The sequence below is a fragment of the Mobula hypostoma genome, chromosome 25 (assembly GCF_963921235.1).
Source record: "Mobula hypostoma chromosome 25, sMobHyp1.1, whole genome shotgun sequence".
Classification (NCBI taxonomy): domain Eukaryota; kingdom Metazoa; phylum Chordata; class Chondrichthyes; order Myliobatiformes; family Myliobatidae; genus Mobula; species Mobula hypostoma.
This window is the reverse complement of record NC_086121.1, coordinates 18,315,596-18,336,988: the sequence shown is the minus strand read 5'-3', so window position 1 is coordinate 18,336,988 and position 21,393 is coordinate 18,315,596. Positions and strand designations below refer to the sequence as shown.

General features: G+C 46.6%; 1 protein-coding gene across 4 annotated transcripts in view; it reads left to right on the top strand.

Annotated features, from left to right (window-relative positions):
• ccdc187 (coiled-coil domain containing 187) overlaps positions 1-16,719 on the top strand; it is a 58,381-nt gene extending 41,662 nt beyond the window's left edge. For all 4 annotated transcript variants that reach the window (XM_063033427.1, XM_063033429.1, XM_063033430.1 and 1 more), the window contains exons 7-12: positions 718-878; positions 5,841-5,903; positions 7,573-7,686; positions 12,671-12,786; positions 14,942-15,039; positions 15,185-16,719. In XM_063033427.1, the coding sequence (XP_062889497.1) occupies positions 718-878; positions 5,841-5,903; positions 7,573-7,686; positions 12,671-12,786; positions 14,942-15,039; positions 15,185-15,339 (707 nt within the window). In that variant the 3' untranslated portion in view covers positions 15,340-16,719. The remainder of the gene's footprint in view (positions 1-717; positions 879-5,840; positions 5,904-7,572; positions 7,687-12,670; positions 12,787-14,941; positions 15,040-15,184) is intronic.
• The last annotated feature ends 4,674 nt before the right edge of the window (positions 16,720-21,393 follow it).

The window sequence follows — 21,393 nt, the reverse complement described above, 5'->3', positions numbered from 1 at the left end:
ACAGAGTGACGGTGGACTGCAAGCGATCGCTGGTGGTGTGTGTGTTTGGTGGGGGGGTGTGCGGTCAGGTCTTGTTGTCCAGAATCTGTATCTCAAATGGTAGTGAAGTGGGTGGGGGGGGGGGAGTCATGAATCAGGATGGAGTGAGGCTGGTGTCGGGGTGCTGGATCGGATAAATGGTGGGTGTGAGGGTCAGTAAGGACGTAGCTGGGCAGAGATTTGGGAGATAAAGACTTCTTTGGGTCCGGGCTCCAGGCTGGGCTTGGGACACTCTCAGAGAGGTCCACTTCAAACCGCCCCACTATGGAGTGAGCCCTACAGTCTGGGCTTTGGGGACCCTGACCTTGGGGCCCTCTGTTGGAAGTACAGAACCTGATTTTGGCCAACTACCACTCTCGGAACTGAGTTTGCGCAAAGCCATACACACGATGTGATTCGTGCTGACAGGCGAGCAGTGAAGTTTCCTGAGTGGTACAACCCAGCCCAGAAACCATTTCTGTTACTTCCTGGTCTGACAGAAAACCCCAGCACTGCACAACCACATCACCAGTCACCCCCTCCTGCATAATGTCCACAGGGGGATCTTGCCTGTGATACCCCCACAGTGGAACAGTCAAATTCCATTTCTGTTGGTGCTCCACAATCCTTTGACCTACCACACCGACACAAATCGCACGTCTGGTCATTGCTTCATTTTTTGCTTCTCGTCTTAACCAGGGAAGAAACTGTGGCGTGGACAGGAGGGGCACTCCCTGGACCGGAAGGTTGCAGAGCTGAATATCAGAGATGAGTATGGCGTTGATGAGGAGCAGCTGCAGAGGGACGAGGCACTGGCCCGTCTCCTACAGGAGGAGGAAGAAGTGAGGATGATGCAGCTGGTATGTGGGATTGATTAGAGCTCTCTGGGTGGGGGGGTGGTGTTGTTCATCATCATTCGTGAGGGGCTAGATTGCTCTGTCGCATCGTCTATCGGATTCAAATTCACATTCTTTATCTTTCGCACGTAGCTAACAACGCACAGCGAAATGCGTCTTTTGCTGAACAACCAACGCAATCTAAAGGTGTACTGAGGGCAGCCTGCCAGTGCCGGCACACGTTCCAGTGCCAACGTAGCATGTCCACAGTGTTCAGCAGAAGAACGCAAGCAGCAGCAACAACACAACAGTGAGCAAGCCCCTTTCCCCTCAGTATGTACATATGCACGTAAATCACGCACGCACCTTTAACCCCAGGACCAGCTGTCTCTGGGCCTCCGTCTTTCAGTCCTGGCTCCTGGACTCTCAGAGATGGCAGGTGTCAGGCCTCCGACTTTCAGTCCCTCTCAACCAAATAGTCTTTAATTGTCGTGTAATGTTTCCCGAGAGTTCCCTGTAACCCTCCCCCACCCCTGCTAGCATCGGCCAACAGAGCAGCAGACTCCGTTCAGTAGGTAGTCAGGGCACTTCTGGGAGCAGCACTAGGCAAAACTCAGGGTGACGTGGCAATGCAGTTATTCAGGGACATAGGCTATTCAGCATGTGATGGGATGACGTTTACCCACGTGCACCGACCAGCTTGACAATCCTCTTGATTCTGGTGATCAATCAAACAGCAGGAGGAGGTTCCAAGGACTCCCCATCCTCAGTTACCGGGCCCCACCATCGCTGAGTAGTACCAAAAAATAGAAGCACTTGTCAATGAAGTGATCAATCTTTGCTTCCTCCTAGGCTCTCCACCACACCACTAAACAAACCTGACTTTAAATGATTCAGTTAACTCCACAAGAGACTACTACTGGTTCCCGTGAATCAGTCAATATCCTATCTATATGGAAGTCTTCTACTCTACAACTCCATGCCTGTAGCCAAGTTTTTCCAGTATAATTACAATACCAGCATTTTCTTAACACTGGGGAAAGTTAATCAGTGTACCTCATATCAAAGGCGGGATGACCTGCCCTGCGAGTTATCACCTAATCACTCCCCTCTCAATCCATGGGACGGTAAGGGAAACGGTTGTCGGCAATGCTGCTGGTTCACCGATGCTCATTTTGGGCTTTGCCAGATGCCTTGGCTTCCCCCATACGCCGACAAACTTATCAAAGACTTGGTCTGAACATGGACCGAAGGTCTGAATTCCAGGCGTGTGCAGAGACTGACTTCATCAAGAAGTCACTCTCATCTAGGCAGCACTTGACTAATTATGTCATCAAGGAGCTCTGGTGAGTTGGATGTCAGTGGATACCAAAGGGCTCAGAGCTCTACTTCCACCCAAGTGGAGACAGAACTCCTTGGCAAATGAAGTGGTTTGTGTCGACAAGTGAGGAAATCGTGAATCCGGTCACACAAGGAGGCATTGAGGTTTAGGCTTTGAAGTTTATTGATTAGTTTTGAGGGGATGAGAGTATTGATTGCTGAGCTATGGTCAGTGAAAGGCATCCTGATGTATTCATCTTCACTGTTCAAATGTTCCACGATTGAGTGAGGATCCAATGAAATGGCATCTGCTGTTGACCTGTTGTGATGGTTGGCAAATTGGAGCAGATCCAAGTCGATTCTCAGGCAGGAGTTGACATGTTTCATCACCAACCTCTCAAAGCACTTCATCATAGCGGATGTAAGTGCTACTGGATGATAATCGTGGAGACAGGTTAGCACATTCTTGTTAGGCACCAGTATAATTGAAACCTGCTGAAGTGAGAGGTTAAAGATCTCACTGAACAGTCCAGCCAGGTGATCAGCACAAGTCTTTAGTACTCGGCCAGGTCCCCTGTCTGGGCTGGATGCTCATCTGAAGGATGGTCTCATGTTGGCCTCAGAGACTGAAATCACAGGGTCATCGGGGGCTACGGAGTTGGTAAAGGTGCCTCCATGTTTTGATGGTGAAAGCAAGCATAGAAGCATTGAGTTCATCTGGGAGCGAAGCCTTGTTGTCACCTATGTTGTTTGGCTTCACTTTGTAGGAGGCGATAGCATTCGAGCCCTGCCACAACTGTCGAGCATCCTTCAGTGACTCAAGTTTGGTCCAGAATTGCCACATCGCACATGAGATGGCTTTCTGGAAATTGTACCTTGAAACTCTTGCATTTAATTTGGTCACCAGACCTAAATGCCACTGATCTGGTCCTCAGCAGATTGCAGATCTCAAGATTCATCCAAGGCTTCTGGTTAGGGAGGACTCTGAATGACTTTGTGGGGACACACTTGCCTACAACTGTTTTTATGAAGTCTGTGATGATCGTGCATTCGTTCAGATCTTCTGATGAGTTCTTAAACACGATCCAGTCCATTGACTTGAAGCAACCCCAGAGCCATTCCTCTGCCTCAGGCGACACCTCCCTGTTGCCCTCGTCTCTGGAGTCGTGCTCTTTAGCCTCTGCCTCTATGTAGGTGGGAGGAGGAGGACAGCTGAGTGATCAGATTTCCTGAAATGCAGTTTGGGCATGGAACAGTAGGTGTTCCTAATAATAGTGTAACATCGGTCAAGTGTGCTGGGATCCCTGGTGCTGCAGGTGACATGTTGATAACTGGGCAGAGTTTTCCTCAAACAAGCCTGTCTGAAGTCCCCAACAATGATTTGGAAGGCATCAGGGTAGGTTGTTTCTTGTTCGCTAATCACAGCAATCAGACATCGAGTGTTTGTTTTAGTGTCTGCTTTTGACGGTATGTACCCTGCGGTCAGGATCACGGGTGAGAACTGCCTTGATAAGTAGGATGGTTGGCACTTAATCATCAGATATTCCAGGTTGGGGGAACAAGACGCTGGGTCCGAGCATGATAAAGAGTTTATTTTGAAACCCAGAACCCCATCCTTTGCCTTCTCCGAATCAGTTGCCAAATCCATCCAGTGTATTGAGAAGCCCTTAGGTCTTACCGACAAGTGAGAGTGTCTGGAGTGAGCCACCTTTCCGTGAAACACAGAACACGTCAATGGCTCATTTCCTTCCGAAGGAGCAATCATGCCCTTACGTCTTCAAACTTGTTTTCCAAGATTCTGGGTAGAGGGAGTTCCATTCCTCAGCATTTCAGCCCGGCTTAGAGTCCTCCCCTCCTCCCCCCACTTCCACCCATGGCAATGTGCCTTCACTTAAAGGTGCTGTAACTGCATTTCTGAGATTTAAGTCCACCAAATCCTTTATAAGATTGTGAAATTGCTAGTTCATTAAGAGAGTTCAAAAATAAGTTGCTTAAAGGGAAGTTGCAGGCTGCAGATTGCAGTGAGAGTGATTCAGAAAAAGTTTACTTTGAAGTTTTGTAAGTAGCCTGGTAAGTAATTCACCAGTACCATCTTGACTCTGCCCACAGAATCTGATCACCCACCCTTGACATTGGCTTTACCACCGATATCCTCTCTCTCAACGTCATGTAGGTCACCATTGATTAGAAACTCAACTGGACCGGCCTCATGAGTACAATGGCCACAACAGCAGGTCCGATGTCGGTTGAAGGACCCATCTTCTGAGCTATCAGATTGTTGAGAAGTCTGATGTTGTAATTATATTATAGCAGCCAGGAGAAAGTAGCCTGCATGATTTCCATCACATTCACACATTAAACATTCGTTCCCCTGCCTCTGTCATTCAGTGGCTACAGTGTGTATACAGAATGCATTTCAGCTGCACACCCTCTGCTATTATTACAGCACCACAACTATGACACATGCGGACAAGGAAATTCCACCACTTGTAGGTCCTGTTCGCTAATCCTTTGTGAACGCTGCGTCTAAATCCTGTAACTGTCTGCCCAACAGCCCAGTGGGAGTCCCTTCACTAGAACGACAATGGTTTGAGAAGTTCGCTCGTTACCACTTTCTTAATGGATATTGCGGGTGGACAGCATTGTCAGAGAGGTCCTGATCCCGAGGAGGGGACAAATAACCCGGTGAAATCTCTGCCTCTCGGAATCGCTTCACAGCTGGGGGCTGTGGCTGGCCTTCAACTCTGTAAATTCCTCCCAGAGCTTCCGTGTCCTTCTCTCGCTCATTCTTCAACACCCCCCCCCGCCCCCGCCACCTTAAACCCTATTGTTTGGTCACCTTCCCTAATTTTCCAATTTTGGTGCATTTTGGGAAGTTGTACTTTGAGAACAAGTTTTAATGCTTTAAAACAGGTTCCCTCGGTTAATAGCAACGCACATCAAAGTTGCTGGTGAACGCAGCAGGCCAGGCAGCATCTCTAGGAAGAGGTGCAGTCGACGTTTCAGGCCGAGACCCTTCGTTAGGACTAACTGAAGGAAGAGTGAGTAAGGGATTTGAAAGTTGGAGGGGGAGGGGGAGATCCAAAATGATAGGAGAAGACAGGATACTCCCTTTTGCCTATCACCTGTCCAGCTCTTTGCTCCATCCCTCCCCCTCCTGTCTTCTCCTATCATTTTGGATCTCCCTCTCCCCCTCCAACTTTCAAATCCCTTACTCACTCTTCCTTCAGTTAGTCCTGACGAAGGGTCTCGGCCTGAAACGTCGACTGCACGTCTTCCTAGAGATGCTGCCCAGCCTGCTGCGTTCACCAGCAACTTTGATGTGTGTTGCTTGAATTTCCAGCATCTGCAGAATTCCTGTTGTTTGTGTCCCTCGGTTAATAGTGAGGGTGCAAGGTATTAAAAAAAAGGTTGGGAATCCTGCTTTTATAAGGAGGACAGATGGGGTCTGACCTGTGTTAAGGTTTTACTGTGGATCCATGTGAGGTAGAGAAGGAAAAAGAGATGGTGCTTTTTGTCAGAGTGACACTCAGGACTTGAAATGGTCTATCATCGGAAAAGGGAGAGGTTTGGGCACAGTACCGCACTTCCTTTGTTTTCACTGTCAGTAATTTGTCTCTCTAATAAATTCAAGCTTAAGTTTTAAAATAAAAAAATCTCTTACAGAAATCAAGGAGCCAAAAGAATCAAGAGGAGGACTTTCGCACTGCCCAGGTTGCACAGGATGAGGTAAATCTCTCAGGGCGGGAGATGTGGTTTCTCAGGACTTTCTGCACAGGGTTGGGTAGATTGGTATCACCCAAGAGTTGCTCCACACTCTTGGTCAGGATGAGAAGGGCTAATGTCGGGTGTTAGTGAGCTGGAGCCTCATTGCCCAATGTAATCGGTGTTATGTGGCCGGGTGGGGGCAAACTCTCAGACAGAGAACCTGCCCCGGATGTTGTCCCTCAATTGTCTTAGAGTCAACAGGCCCTTTGGCCCTATTGGTCCATGCCAGCCCATCCCACTTGCTTGTGATTGGTCCATATTCCTCTCAACCTTTCCCATCCACGCGTTGACTTTAGATCAGGCACTGGCCTGGATTATTCCCAGAGTCAGCCGGTGAGGCTCTGACCTCCAGGAGGGTACCACTGAGGCGTGGGGCATACCCAGGCAGTGGGTAGACACTGGTCAGTTTTGAACTGTTTCCCAGACACTGAATCTAGGATTAGCTCCAGTGACTTTTCCCTCTGCGGGAAAAGGGTGTGGACTGCAACCAAGGAGCCTGATATTCTTGGCCCCATGGTTCTCTCTTTCATCCCTTTCCCCGTGGCGAAATGGTAGGTGCCAGCCTTAGCCCAGTGGGTAACACAGTCGCAGGTTCGAGCCTGGCTGCAGAGACTCGGGCGCCGATCTAACTTTTACTTATTTTGTGTATTTGATAAAATGCTGAGAATTGCATTCTCAGTCCTCACGTGAGACATTGTAAGGAGACCTTTGCTCCATATCCAACCCATGCCAAATTGTCCCAGGAGTTTTGATGGGATAATGTAGATCATTAGTTTGTATCCAGTCCCCACACCAGAGTGAACCACTGTGCAGGATTTTTAGTTTTCCACTGGCCTGCATTTGCAGTTTTTGAATTTATTTGCAGGATCCTTTTCAAAAACAATAACTTAAAAGTGTTAACTAAAGTCAAACTGCTGATGAAACTCAGTGTGTCCAGTAGCATCTGTGGAGGCAGAGGAATAGTCGATGATTTGGATTGAGAGCCTGCATTTGAACTGTGTGTGTGCTGGTGTTCATAGAAACATAGAAAACCTACAGCACAATACAGGCTCTTCGGCCCACAATGCTGTGCCGAACATGTCCCTACTTTAGAAATTACCTAAGGTTACCCATAGCCCTCTATTTTTCTAAGCTCCACCTACCTATCCAGGAGAAAGACCCAATCATATCCGCCTCCACCACCGTCGCCAGCAGCCCATTCCACACACTCACCACTCTCTGCGTTTAAAAAAAACACAACAACTTACCCCTGACATCTCCTCTGTACCTACTTCCAAGCACCTTAAAATTGTGCCCTCTCGTACTAGCCATTTCAGCCCCAGGAAAAAGCCTCTGACTATCCATATGATCAATGCCTCTCATCATCTTATACACCTCTAACAGGTCACCTGTCATCCTCCGTCGCTCCAAGAAGAGAAGGCCAAGTTCACTCAATCTATTCTCATAAGGCATGCTCCCCAATCCAGGCAGCATCCTTGTAAATCTCCCCTGCACCCTTTCTATGGTTACCACATCCCAGTCCAGTTCCCCATCCCACCCCCACACTCCCATATGCAAACAGTTGTTCCTCTTGCATTGCCTTTGATGCCAAAAACTAAGCCCTAACCGAGACCAAATTTGTGACTTTCAGGAAATTGCCCGGTACATCCAAAGACAGGAGCTGAAAGCCCACAAGCAGTCCAAGGAGCTCAGGAGAGCGTGCTCCGGAGATGGCGACAATTCCCCGGAGAGGTGGGAAAGGCGGGTAAGGAAGAGTATTCCACGTCTGGCAGGAGAAATATTGAACCTGTGGAATTCAGTGGCCCAAACGGCTGTGGGGGCCAAGTCATTGGGTGTATTTAAAGCTGAGCCTGGCCCATTCTTTATTAGTAAGGGTTGAATGGTGGGACCGACTCGAAAGGTTGAACAGCCTAATTCTGCTCCTATGTTTTTATGGTCTGAGGGAAAAATTGTGCAGGCGTCTCGGCCTGCATCACCATTCAGCACAGTCTTGCCTTATCCTTCATCTCCTGCAGACTCCTGAAGTCCATTGACTCCTTTTGTACCCAAAAAAAAACTGTCTGCTTCTTGACTATGTTCATGGACCTGGCTTCTGTGGTGGAGAATTCCACAGGTTCACTACCCTCTGAGTGAAGAAGTTTCACCTCGTATCTCCACTGGCCCCCGGTTCTGGGTTGCACGGCCAAGGGAAACATCATGCAGTCACACAGCACAGGAAAACAGGCTCTTCGGACCACCAGGCCCACTTCCGCTATCAAACACTACTTACACTAAACCTATACGAATTCCATTTTATTTCACTCTTCTTCACTTTCTCATTAACTTGCCCCGGATTCTACCTACCACCCACCCCATGCACTGGTGGGGGCAGGGTGGTGGGGTGGAATTTACTGTGGCCAATTAATCCACCACAACACGCATCTTTGCGATGTCAGGGAGATCCAGAGCTGGAGGAAACCTATGCCGTCTCAGAAGGAACTGGCAAGGTGCTCACAGACAGTACCTGACATCTTCAAGGAGCGGTGCCTCAGAAAGGCGACTTCCATTACTACGGGCCTCCATCACCCAGGACGGGTCCTCTTCTCATTGTTACCCTCAGGACGGAGGTACAGGAGCCTGAAGGCACACACACACACACTCAGTGATTCAGGAACCGCTTCTTCCCCTTAGCATACAATGGACATTGAACCCATGAACACCACCTCTCTTTTTTTTAAAAATAACTTGTTTTTGCACATATATTTACTCATTTTTTTCTTTCTATATTATCAAGCATTGCATTGAACTGCTGCTGCTAAGTTAACAAATTTCACAACACATGCCAGTGATATTAAACCTGTTTCTGATCTGAAGTCAGCATTGAACCTGCGTCTCTGGTGCTGCGAAGTAGAGACTCTACCAGCTCTACTATTGTGCTGCCACACACCCCCACCCCGCATCCAGTCCATCAAACCCTGTCAAAATTCTGTACCTTTCAATGAGATCTTGTCTCAATCTTCCCAAAGTACAGGGCTAGTCAATCCCATCCTTCCTCACTGGGCAAGCCCACCTTGTTGTAGTCCATCTGGTAAGTTCCCCTGATGGCAGTTATGTAGAAAAGATTGAACCTGCACATGCAACACTCCAACTGTGGTCTCACGGAGACCCAGCTGAATTACAGTAAAGCGCCTCGCACCTGTACTCCAAGCCTCTTGCAGCGAAGACCGTCAAATTATTTGCATATTTGCTTTCAGTGGCTGGTGTACAAGGACACACAGATCCCTTTTGAGTGTCAACATTTCCATATCTATCTCCATTAAATTAATACTCTGCCTTTGGTTTTTTTTTTTGCTGCCATCATGAATAATTCAATATGTGTCCGTGTTGCACAGCGTTTAATCTTCCGTTCACTCAAATTTATCTAAATCACCTTGAAGCTCTTTCTGTATTCCTCACAAATCACACGTCCACCCACCTTGTGTCAGTAGTAAATTTAGAAACATTGGCTTCCCTCAGCCCAGTCACTGATTTTTGTGGTTAATAATTGGGGCCCAACACTGAACTCTGTGCACTCTGGAAACAATACCCACTTCCCCCGTTGTTTCCTGTCTGCACCCATTTTTAAATCCCTGCCAGGATATTACCCCCAATCCCTTTTATACTTTTTATCTGGGACTTCAGAGGCCTTAGGAGCACCACAACCACAGGTTCTCCCTTACCTGTTCTATCAGTTATGTTTTCAAAGAAAACTCCAGTAAGTTTATCAAACGCCATTTCCCTTACATGAATCCAACTTTGTTTAATTCTCTCGGTATTTTCTGGCTGCTTTGTTATCACATGTATTGTGATAGATTGCAGCAATTCCATCGCTACTGTTGCCAGATAATGAGTCTATAGTTTTCTGTTTTCTCTCCCATCCTCTTTAAATACTCCGATTATATTTGCCACTCTCCAGCCTGCAGGAACCATTCCACAATTAATAGAATTTGAGAAGACTACAACCAATGCATCCATTATTCCAACAGCTCCCTCTTTCGTGGCACTGGGATGCAGAAAATCGGGTCCTGGGGATTTCTTGGTTTTCTGTTGCTTTTGTATTTGGCACTGTTATGTACTGACCAACACGTACACAATGCTGGAGGAACTCAGCAGGCCAGGCAGCATCTATGGAAAAAAGTACAGTTGACATTTCGGGCCGAAACCCTTCGGCAGGACTGGAGAAAAAGAGCTGAGGAGGAGATTTAAAAGGTGTGGGGAGGGGAGAGAGAAACACCAGAGGGAGGGATGAAGTACAGAGCTTAGAAGGATAGGTGCCAGGAGGGAGATCAGTGGGGAGGGACAAATGGACAAGGGAGTCGCGTAAAGAGCGATCCCTGTGGAAAGAGAAAGTCGGGGGAGGGAGAGATGTGCTTGGTGGTGGGATCCCATTCGAGGTGGCAGAAGTTTCGGAGAATTATGTGCTGGATGCGGACGCTGGTGGGGTGATAGGTGAGGACAAGAGGAACCTTATTCCTGGTAGGGTGGCAGGAGGACGGGGTAAGAACAGATATGAGTAAAATGGAAAAGATGCAGTTGGGGCAGCGTTGATGGTGGAGGATGGGAAGTCCCTTTCTTTGAAAAAGGAGGACATCTCCTTTGTTCTAGAATGAGAAGTCTCATCCTGAGAGCAGTTGCCATGGAGATGGATGAATTGAGAAAAGGGGATAATGTTTTTACAAGTAGCAGGGTGGGACGAGGTATAGTCCAGGTAGCTGTGAGAGTCCGTGAGTTTGTAATAGACATCGGTGGGTAAGTTCTCTCTGGAGACGGAGAAAGTGAGATCGAGAAAGGGAAGGGAATTGTCAGAAATGGACCAGGTGAATTTGAGGACAGGGTGGAAGTCAGAGGCAAAATGGATTAAGTCAACGAGTTCAGAATGGGTGTAGGAAGCAGCACCAATGCAGTTGTTGATGTATCACAGGAAAAGTGCAGGATGGTCACCAGGGTAGGCTTGGAACATAGACTGTTTCATTAGCCGACAAACAGGCAGGCACAGCTGGGACCCATGCAAGTGCCCGTGGCTACTCCTTTTGTTTGAAGGAAGTGGGAGGAGCCAAAGGAGAAATTATTTAGAGTGAGGAAAAGTTCCACTAGGCAGAGGAGAGTGGTGGTGCAGGGGAACTGGTTAGGTCTGGTGTCCAGAAAGAAACGGAGAGCTTTGAGGCCTTCTTGATGGGGGATGGAGGTGTAGAGGGACTGGACATCCATAGTAAAAATAAGACGATGGGGGCCAGGGAACCTGAAATCCTTGAAAAGATCCAGAGTGTGTGAGGTGTCATGGATGTAAATAGGAAGGGACTGAACTAGTGGGGGATGAGACAGAGTTGAGGTATGTCAATATGAGTTCAGTGGGGGGAGGAACAAGCTGAACCAATGAGTCTACCTGGACAAGCAGGTTTGTGGATCTTGGGTAGGAGGTTGCAACGGGAGGTGCAGGGTGCAGAAATTGAGGTTGGTGGCGGTGGATGGGAAATCCCCAGAAGTCAATAAGGTTGGTGATGGTGTGGGAGACAATGGCCTGGTGTTCCTTAGTGGGATCCTGTTCGAGAGGTAAGTAAGAAGAGGTGTCTGAGAGTTGGTGCTGGGCCTCAGCAAGGTAGAGGTGATTCTGCCAGACTACTACAGTCCTTATCTGCAGGTTTGATGGTGAGGTTAGGATTGGTGTAGAGGGAGTGAAGAGCCAAGTGTTTGGAAGGGGTGAGGTTGGAAATGGAGAGAGGAGTGTTGAAGTCGAGACGGTTGATGTATGAGACTTGTTTGCTATTGTGTGCTGATTCTATTTTGGTATAATTCTTCCTCATGATTACAATCTTGGGTCACTAATAGTTCTGGGAAGTTATTAATGTCTTCTTCCTCAAAGACTGAACCAAAGTATTTGTCTATTTGCTTTGCCATACTTTTGTTCCACCTTTTCCCATTTCTGATTTTAAGGAAAGTACATATTTTTTCTAATTTTTTTTTACATACTTGCAGAAGTTTTACAGTCTACTTTTATGTTCCTTCCAAATTTACTCCGTACTCTTTTTTTTCTCTATTTAACAATCTCCTAGTTCACTTTTGCCGAATTTAAAACTTGCTCCCACCCCTCACACTTCTTACTTAATCTGACAATTTTATATAACGCCTCTTTGTCCTTAACGAATTTCATGAGCCATGGTTGGGTTGGTCTATTTCTATGTTCTTACGCTGGGGACAAGAACGTGGAGCTGTTGCAGTCCCTTCATTGGTCACTTTAAAGAGGTTAAAATCACTGATCTCTATGGTGTCCACACTGCACGTACCCCGACTTCCCTGTTTGATGCTGTCCCTACATCGCCCCCACTGGTTGGAGGCTGAAATACAACTCGCAGCCATGTTGCTTCTTGGGAACACATTCTATATTTTTGATTCTCCAAGCCAGTGTTATTTCTGACTGTCATTCTTAACCTCACCTCCTTTACCTTTTCTGTTGACCATCCAGTCCAATTACTCCTGCACAATAAATAACAGTAGTTGGCTCAAGAGATGGATGAACTCAGTTCACCCAAAGGCCTAAAGCTGAATGCATTGTCTCCTCAGTGACTGGGATCTAGACATTTGGAGTGTGGGTGTTCAACCAGAAACTCCCTTCACCTGTGCGGTTCCTTTAAAAATGAGATGGTTGGGGGATGAGGGTTGAAATCGGGCTGTGTGACTGAAACGGCTTTGACCCAATCACCTTCAACCTTTAGAGTCGAATGGGCTTCTCTCGCCAGGAGCGGCTAAATTCGGAAGGATTCCCATCTCCCAGTGGTGGGCAGAGTCCAGAGCGAGGGTCGTCACCAACGGAACAGTTGCAGCAGTCAAGGTACACACCCGTGTGACGGGGGGGATGGGGGGAGTGGCACCAGTCGCCATCACACTGAAGGGGAGTTAGTGTGTTGGGTAATGTAATGGGTGACAGAGATACATATTGTTCATAACAGAAACTGTTCTACATAATTCGCAAACGCTGTCATTGAGTTGTGTTCACTTTGAGAGATGGAGTTCGATGTAATGACGTCAGTGTAGGGCGACTGCTTTTGGCTTGTTTGTAAAGGGCTGAGGATTTTGTTAAACATGTAAAATGACTCTCCCATGTTTCATTCACAAAATCCTACACTGGTGACCCCGACACCCTCGGACAATTCCAGAGTTACTCAACAACATGTCGACCAACACAGCTGCTTTGAAGCTGCCGGAGTTTTAGGAGCAGCGTGCTACCATGTATTTCGCAAAATTGGAAGCCCAGTTCACCCAGTGAGAAATCACCATGGACAGTACCACATTTTACTACGTTGTTGCGTCTCAGTAGTTCCACTACATCGCACCACCGCATATCACCCACAGTCTAGTGGCTTGTGTGGACGGTTTCACCTTAAAGATTCCTTCCTGACAGATGAGTGTCGGCACGATCATCTACTGGGGGCTCAGAACGGCTCCAAAAGAGGAGCCGCAGTCCTCTGCAGCTGAGTTGGTATACAGCCAGCCACTATGGGTGCCGGGTGATTTTATTCCTGATGCCACGACCACCTACTCAGCACCTCAGCATCATCCCACCGTCCTCCATAAACTCAATTCTTTTACACCTATTCCTGCCTCCCTTCATGGTGTACAGCACTCCTGAGTTCCAGTTCACCTGCGTTCTACCTCGTTCGTCTTTGTCTGCCAACACTCCCTTAAGCGCCCTTACAACGTCTGGTTCTGCATTTTGGGAGGGGACAAAAAGACTTTTATCATAGATAAGAAGGGTAAACCTGAATATATTTCTATCGATCACCTTAAACCAGCCCACCGAGTCCTGAATGGTTCCACTACCATACCCCCAGCATCACAAGGTGACCATGCGCGTGTCAGCACATGGACGAGCCAGAGATGCCTGCGGTTACTCCAACCTAGGCACATCGAACCCGAGTACAAGCTCCAGACAGACTCAGAATGCCAGTTTTTGATGAATTCTGGGCTGGGGGCCTGTATAGCGTAATGTAATGGGTAACAGATGACACACATTGTCCATAATAGAAACTGTTCCACATAATTGACAAACACCATCATTGAGTTGTGTGTTCACTTTAAGAGACTGTCTGACGTAATGACATCAGTGTAAGGCGACTGTTTGTAATGGAAGAAAAGGGCAGCAGCGCTTGTTAAGCACAGAAAACGATCTTGAATGTTTTATTCACAAAATCCTACACGTGAATGTCCTCTGCTTCATCCCAGACTTTTGCTCCTGAAGCTACTGATTGCCTCTCCTGAGGACTATTCCAAGTTACCTACAGCTATGTAAACCTGAAGCTTGGAGTTACTGAGAATTAACTGGGTGCAGTGGCTCCAGTGTTAGCATGAATGGAGCCTCCACCTTGCCCTAAACCATGGCATCTGTATTAACCCCAACCACCAGTACAGCAGAGACCAACTCACCTACCAAGATAGTGAATGCTGAGAGGGTGTTTCCAATAGTGGGCGCGTCTAGGACCAGAGGGCACAGAATGCAAGAACGTCCCTTATGAGCAGAGATGAGGAATTCCGTTAGTCAGAGTGTGGTGGATCTGTGGAATTCATCACTGTGGAGGACAAGTCATTGGATACACTTAAAGCGGAGGTTGCTAGGTTCTTGCTGAGTAAGGGCATCGGTGGTTACAGGGAGAAGGCAGGAAATAGGGTTAAGAGGGATAATAAATCAGCTATGATGGAGTGGCGGAATAGAGACTTGAAATGGTCTTGTATTTGTCCTGTAGAAGGGTCACAAGCTGTGTTGAGTTGTTTCTTTGGCAGAGCTTCCTGAGCTGCGAGCTTCATCTGTTATCATTAAATGAAATATAGTTCCACCCACAGAGTGAATCAGAAATCTGTGTCTAAATATAGCCCGTGCTAGGGACTGTTAATACACTCACTGTTTCCATAGCTATTGCGTTTTTAGAGCTATTCATCAGCGTCTCTTAAAATAAATTTTTAATGCTTTTTTTTTTAACATTTTGCTGTAGATACCTGTTTCCAAGAAATGTCGCTGAAGAGATAGATCCAACCTTTAAAACCAAAAATGCCAAGTGTTCGCCGGAGACAGTCCGTCCTGTTCCACCAGGTAACTTCTTATAGGGCAAGAGCTGTGTGTCCAAATCAGCCCTGCCCCCAGGCCAACTCCAGCCACTTGCAGCTTATCCAATATTCTCTGTATTGATGCCTTCCCGCTGGCTAAATGGAAACTTCCACTCTTCCCCCTGCCGCAGGGCTGCCTCGCTCCCGTGCCGTGCCACCAGACGGTTTCTACGACTACCTGGACGAGCCCTCCGAGCCCGCATTTGTCCCGCCGACCCGGCGGCAGGAAGAGAGGTTGGCGAGACAGAAATCAAAGGAGAAGAAGGAAGGGTGTAAGCAGCAGTGAGAGAGGCCCACGCCGTACCCCGGGCTGAAATGCTGCTCCGCCTGAGAAGATCCTGTCACATACTTGTGCACAAGTGCCATGCATATATATAACTATACGTGTGTGTGTGTGTGTGTGTGTGTGTGTATGTACACACACACACACACACACACACACACACACACACACACACTTCTCTCCTCGTATAAACTCCAGGTTTCCGTTGCACACTTTGCTGGAAGCTGTCCAAGTAGCTGCGTTAATGGCTCCGGAGTCCGCAGCTGTAGGCTGTCCTGCATCGCTTGTCTCACCGATTTCGATAGATCTGCACCTATAGGCTCTGGTCCAATAACCCAGAGATAGCAAAAAGCAGCCGGCATTCTGACACTGGCAGCAGTCTGTTGCCCTTCAGTATCAGTGACGGGAGGAGAGCCAGGGGTGGGGGGGTGGTTCATTCCCCAAGTGCAAGAACCAGCCTAACGTTTGAGTGGCTAGCAACATGGAAGTGGTCATTGGTGAGACCGAAAGGTGCAAATTTATGTGCCCCTTTCTCATCCTTTCTGTTCACATGGGTCTAAGTGTCAAACAGGCTGCGTGCCCCTGGTCCTGATGGAAGTGCTTGTTGTAACTCTCCCCTGTATACAGTGCCCATAGCTGAAAGTGAGAGCCGAGGGGAGGATGGCATCTTCTCACCTCTGGCCTTGAGCGCTCCTGAATGAGGTAAAGAAAGCCCCCGCCCCCTCCCCATACCTTTCCTCTCGAGTACGGACAGGTATGATGGAGCCAGGGACAGGCCGGAGATCCTCCCAGCCTTGTCGCACACCGACAGTGCCCAGACTTGCCACCAGAGGCCGCACCAACTGGGACGAACCATCGCCAACTCGTCCCTGCTGCTCACCACTGGAGAGGTGCCCCCCCAACTTTGCAGAGACCCTCAGTGAGTGACCTGCCACATCACCTTCTCTATCACAATCCGAAGAAGCTGGCCCCAAGGGCCGAACATTCCAGTCAATTAACTTTCGCCTGTTTGGGTGTATTTAATGAAGTTAGAACATCTTTCTTGATCGTTATTCTGGACATTGAAAGAGAGCTGTAATCTGTATCGGGCCTGTGCTGTACTTGTCCCAGGGGTGTTCGATGGGATCAGTGAGGGAGAATTTTGCTATGTACCCAGTCTCTGTTTCCAAGCCCGGGAATGGTTCAAAAAACGTAAATTGCTTTGCAGGATATCTCACTGCCTGTATTTTCAGCTATTGCATTTATTTATTTACCTGTTACCTTTAACCTGTAAGTTGGCTCAGTGTGCCAGCACTTGGGGTGGCATCTCGAATGTCCAAGTTTTGTATTATTAGTAGGGCCAATAAAGAGTTTGTAGACCTGTACACATTCTAACAGGTGGAATACTGTCTAATTCAAAAATGTCTTGGTACGTGTGATGTATCAGGGTATGTCACACTCCATGCTGACCATTTGAAAGAACAAACCTATATTATTTTTTGTGCCAGGTTAACATTGCATGCCTTAATGCTATCCACGTGACTATCTGGTGAGTGCAGTGGGAGAGTCGGCCCAGAGGCAAGTAACTGGGGCTCGTTCAGTTCTCTGTGTTCCCATCTTGGAAGCAACAGGCTGAATTCCCTCTCGGTGATGAGGGGAGAAGAGATCAGTTCAACAGCAGCCACTTGAAGATTTCTCTGATGCTACTCAGGCTTCGCGAGGTGTCAGATGACTTCGAAGGTCGAGAAGTCCAATAATCAGATTTCCTGAAATCATAATTGCCTCTTCCACCTGGATGCTCTGTCCTGTTTTTTCTTTTCATTTTTGGACTGTCACTGACCAGTGGCAGTATGTGTGAGACCTCACCCTGCCAATGGCTGGTTGATGGTGAAGCCAGTTACCAAACAAAAAGCAGTGAACATTGTTTGTCAGAGTACAGAGTGGATACGTGGTCATTGGACAAAGGCATTGATCTTGTTGGGTAGAGATCTGTATTCATGACCCTAGGCCTCTCTCTGTCCACCCAAACCTTTCAAGTTTAGGAGTTATTTTCCTTTTCTTTCTTTGAGCTGCAGATGCCAAGGCCCCTGACTGTTGTCACCATAGGAACCATCTCCAAGGATACTCACTGTAGCCAAGATGCCCATTCAAAGCTGGCAGGTAGGGTGGAACCTGTGATCACCATGGGAAAATTCTCAGATTTAAAAGGGGAGCTTTAGGGAAAGTTCCACGACTGGCACAGCTGCTACTTGAATTTCTTTTTTTTTAAAAAACAAATGCCAATGTTTATCCATTTTATCTCAAATCTGGAATGCGTAGAAAAGCCCCACTGACCACATGACTTGCCTCGCTGTCAGAATTCTTCCCCAGCTCTCCAAGGTTCAGAATCAAGTTCCTTGAATTTCTCTCTTTTAGTATTCTTTTTAAATCTCATTTCCTACCCCCCCCCCCAACCCAGGACCAGGAGTTTAAGGAGGAGAGACGCCATCTTCTCTTCTCCTGTCATACAGCCTCTCCTGTTTAAAGTCTGCTACACAGTGGCTCACTGTACCTGAATCAGAGCCTTTCCTCTAATCGTTCTCATTTCCTGAATCCTGAACTGGAGTGAACAAGCTAGCGGCTATCGATATCTTTCCCAATGCCAGGACATGTTTTCTCCTTCCCTCTTTGTTAAGAGCTTCACTAAGCGGCTGACGAAAGATTTGCTGGACTGACGGTCAAAGAAAACATCCCTGGATGAGGGAAGAAGTCACTCGGCCAGTGTGCCTAATGGTGTTCTCTCTCGTTTCAGCACCTATCCTCAAAGATGGGGCATTTCTCAAGAACACGACTACTATGTTATGGTCTTCCAGGAATGAGTGACAAGCGTGTAGCTCCAGTTTTCCCAGCAGATGGGCTTCACATGAAGGGTAGCTCAGCATCGAAGTGGCACATTTACCAACTGCAGTTGACCTTCCAACCTGTGACCTGTTGCTCACGTTTGCTGACAGCCCAGTCCATGACCTACTGGCCACATTCATTGTCCTCCAGCCAGACATGCTCAATCCCATAGGGTAGCTGGAGACACAAGTATCTGTCGATGCTGCAATCTGGAGCTACAAGCAATCTGCTGGAAGAGCAGCATCTGTGGGGTGGAAAGGAATTGTCGATGTTTTGGGTTGAAACCCAGTGCCCAGACAGATCCCCCATTGAGTCCTACCAACAAGTTTTTTTTTGTTGTTCAATCTGTGTAACTTCTAACATTTCCTTAAAAATGAATATACTTTCCTGGCTTATTTTATTTTAATGTCCTATCCAGAGGGCTTTCCATCTGGTGAATGTCGTGCCCTAAAGCTGATTCCCAATCCTGGGTCATAGACTCCACATTGAGCTGGATCTCAAGCACAGGCTTGCCCAGGGCAGCTCAGGAACAACAAGTTGCCTCCTTCCTTCTAAAACTTCCAGTTCCCTCCAGAGTGAAACTGCACCTATCTAATTTCTTTCAAGCAAGCCTCCTGTGTTTTCCTGCTCAAGTGAGGAGGGAAGAGTCTTGCCCTCTTTAGAATGCTTTGTCTCAAAGCTACACTGTTAGGCAATCCAGGTCTTCAGTGGGTGGACCCTAGATCGTTTTGAGATGAGGTTGTATAATTGTCCTGGATTTTGGGTAGGGTGGTAACTAATTTTCCATGTCCACACCAGTTTTGAATTTTATTTTTCTATGTCTTACTCTGTATATAATTAAAGAAAATAGAACCCTGCACAGCCAGGCATGGTCCAGGGATTTTGATTTTGAAACTTATTTTGAATGTCTTTACATGGCATAAAATTAATTTCTTTTAATTTATTTTTTATATGGAATATGGGTTTCACAGATTCAGCCAGTATTTATTATTCTTTACGCAAACATGAGGAAATCTGCAGATGCTGGAATTTCAAGCAACACACTTAAAAGTTGCTAGTGAACGCAGCAAGCCAGGCAGCAACTTTTATGTGTATTTATTGTTTTCTTTTATCTTCACTGTTTTTGGTCTTGCAGCCCAACTAGTAACGTGGTTAAAGATGGGTCCTCCTTTTGCCCCATGGTGGGAAGTGGGTCCACAAGGTTCGGACACAGTGGCCATTAGGTACACCTATACCCCTGCTCATTAGGGAAAATATCTCATCAGCCCAACCTGTGGCAGCACCTCAATGCGCCAAAGCATGTAGACATAGTCTAGACATTCAGTTGTTCAGACCAAACATCAGAATGGGGAAGAAATGTGATTTAAGCGACGGTGACAGTGGAATGATTGTTAATTCCAGACAGGTTGGTTTGAGAATCTCAGGAACTGCTGATCTCCCCTGATCTTCATGCACAACAGTCTTTACAGTTTGCAGAGAATGGTGCAAAAAACAAAAACAAAAAAAAAATCCAATGAGTGGCAGTTCTACGGACAGAAACGCCTTGTAAATGAGGATGGGCAGACTGGTTCAACCTGATAGGAAGGAGATAGTCATGGTGAAGGGTCTCAGCCCAAAACATCGACTGTTTACTCTTTTTCATAGATGCTGCCTGGCCTGTTGAGTTCCTCCAGCATTTTGTGTGTGTTGAACTGAACTTTAGCCCAAGCAGTGTTAGCAAAACTGATTGAATGCTGTAAGCACTTGGTAATGTGGACAGCAGATCAGAATGACTAGGCAAAGTCAGCATAGAATTATGAAAGGAAATTTTATTTGACTAATATACCAGTTTTTGAAAGTTAGATCTAGCAATGTTTCAGGAAGCCAATGTTCATAATTAATTTTAAAAATATTGTTGATTAAAATGTCTATTTAGTTATGTCCTCGTAGAACTCTAATAGAATATGACTTTCCTGCATAAACCATAATATTTGTGCTCTCCAATTGTATTATGACTTAAAATGCACCACCGCTGCTTCCTTAATAATGGCTTCCAGCATTTTCCAATGACAGATCTTAAGCTAACAAACTTTGTTTTATGCTTTTAGTCATCTGTTTTTATCTAGAGAAGGGAAATTACATTTACTGGGACCTTTCCAGAATACAGGGAGTTTTGGAAGATCTCAAACAATACATCCAAAACCTCTGCAACCAGTCATTTATTCAGGGAAACATTATGATGCAGAAGAAGGCTCTTCGACCTATTGTAACTGGGACAGTTGTAAGGGAGCTGTGTTGAGATTTCCAGCATTTTGTTTCAATTTATACTCTTAAGTAGTTACAAATCCTTTGATTTCCTTTCTCCTTTCTTGTGTGCAGCCTTTTCTGGTGTTCTTACCCTTTACCATCCACTTTCTCCACAATTTTCCCTGTTGACCTCGTGTAGCAGCTGCCTGCTGTTCCAATTCAGTGAGCCTGGCATCTATCTTCGAACCTTTCTCCTCCTCTCCCCTTCCATCTATCATCTCTAGAAAGGCAGACTTTTCCTACACCTTTTGACCATTCCCTGCGGCTTTTCACCCACTTACAGGAGTTTTCTTTTCATTCCCCCGTCATCTTATACCAAGGCTGTATCCTCCATCCAGAAGTTAATACGCACACAGCTCTTAGTCATTTTTAATCTTCCTTAGCTCTTTTTTAAACATTACATTCTACAAGGAGATGCCATCCATTCTTCGCCTCCTTTCTTTAGGGTGCACATTTGTTTATTTCTGACTTTCCACCCAAGTTCCAATCTAACTTCTGTTTACTCTAATTCAACTCCATCCTGGACACCAATTCAGCTGTTTGTTGCCTCAGCCACTTATCCTCCCAAGTCTCCAGGCAGCAACAAGTGGAGGAAGCTGAATCCACTTGAAAGTTTAGGATGGAGTAAATACTGCAAGGCAAATCATATAAATACAAGTCTGCCTACAATGCAACATAATACAATAAACGTTATACTGTACATGATAGATGCAAGATTGTTTAATATCATTTCCAGTACATTAGTATAAAGGATTCAATGCAGCACAAAAACACAACACGATAAAGAATACAATAATTTTAAAAAGACACAATAAAATTTAAAACTTTGAGATAGCTTATATACATTGATTGTATGTCCATAAAGTAATGCTAGACACAGGAGTGTCTGTACATAAGGTGACTGCTAGGAAA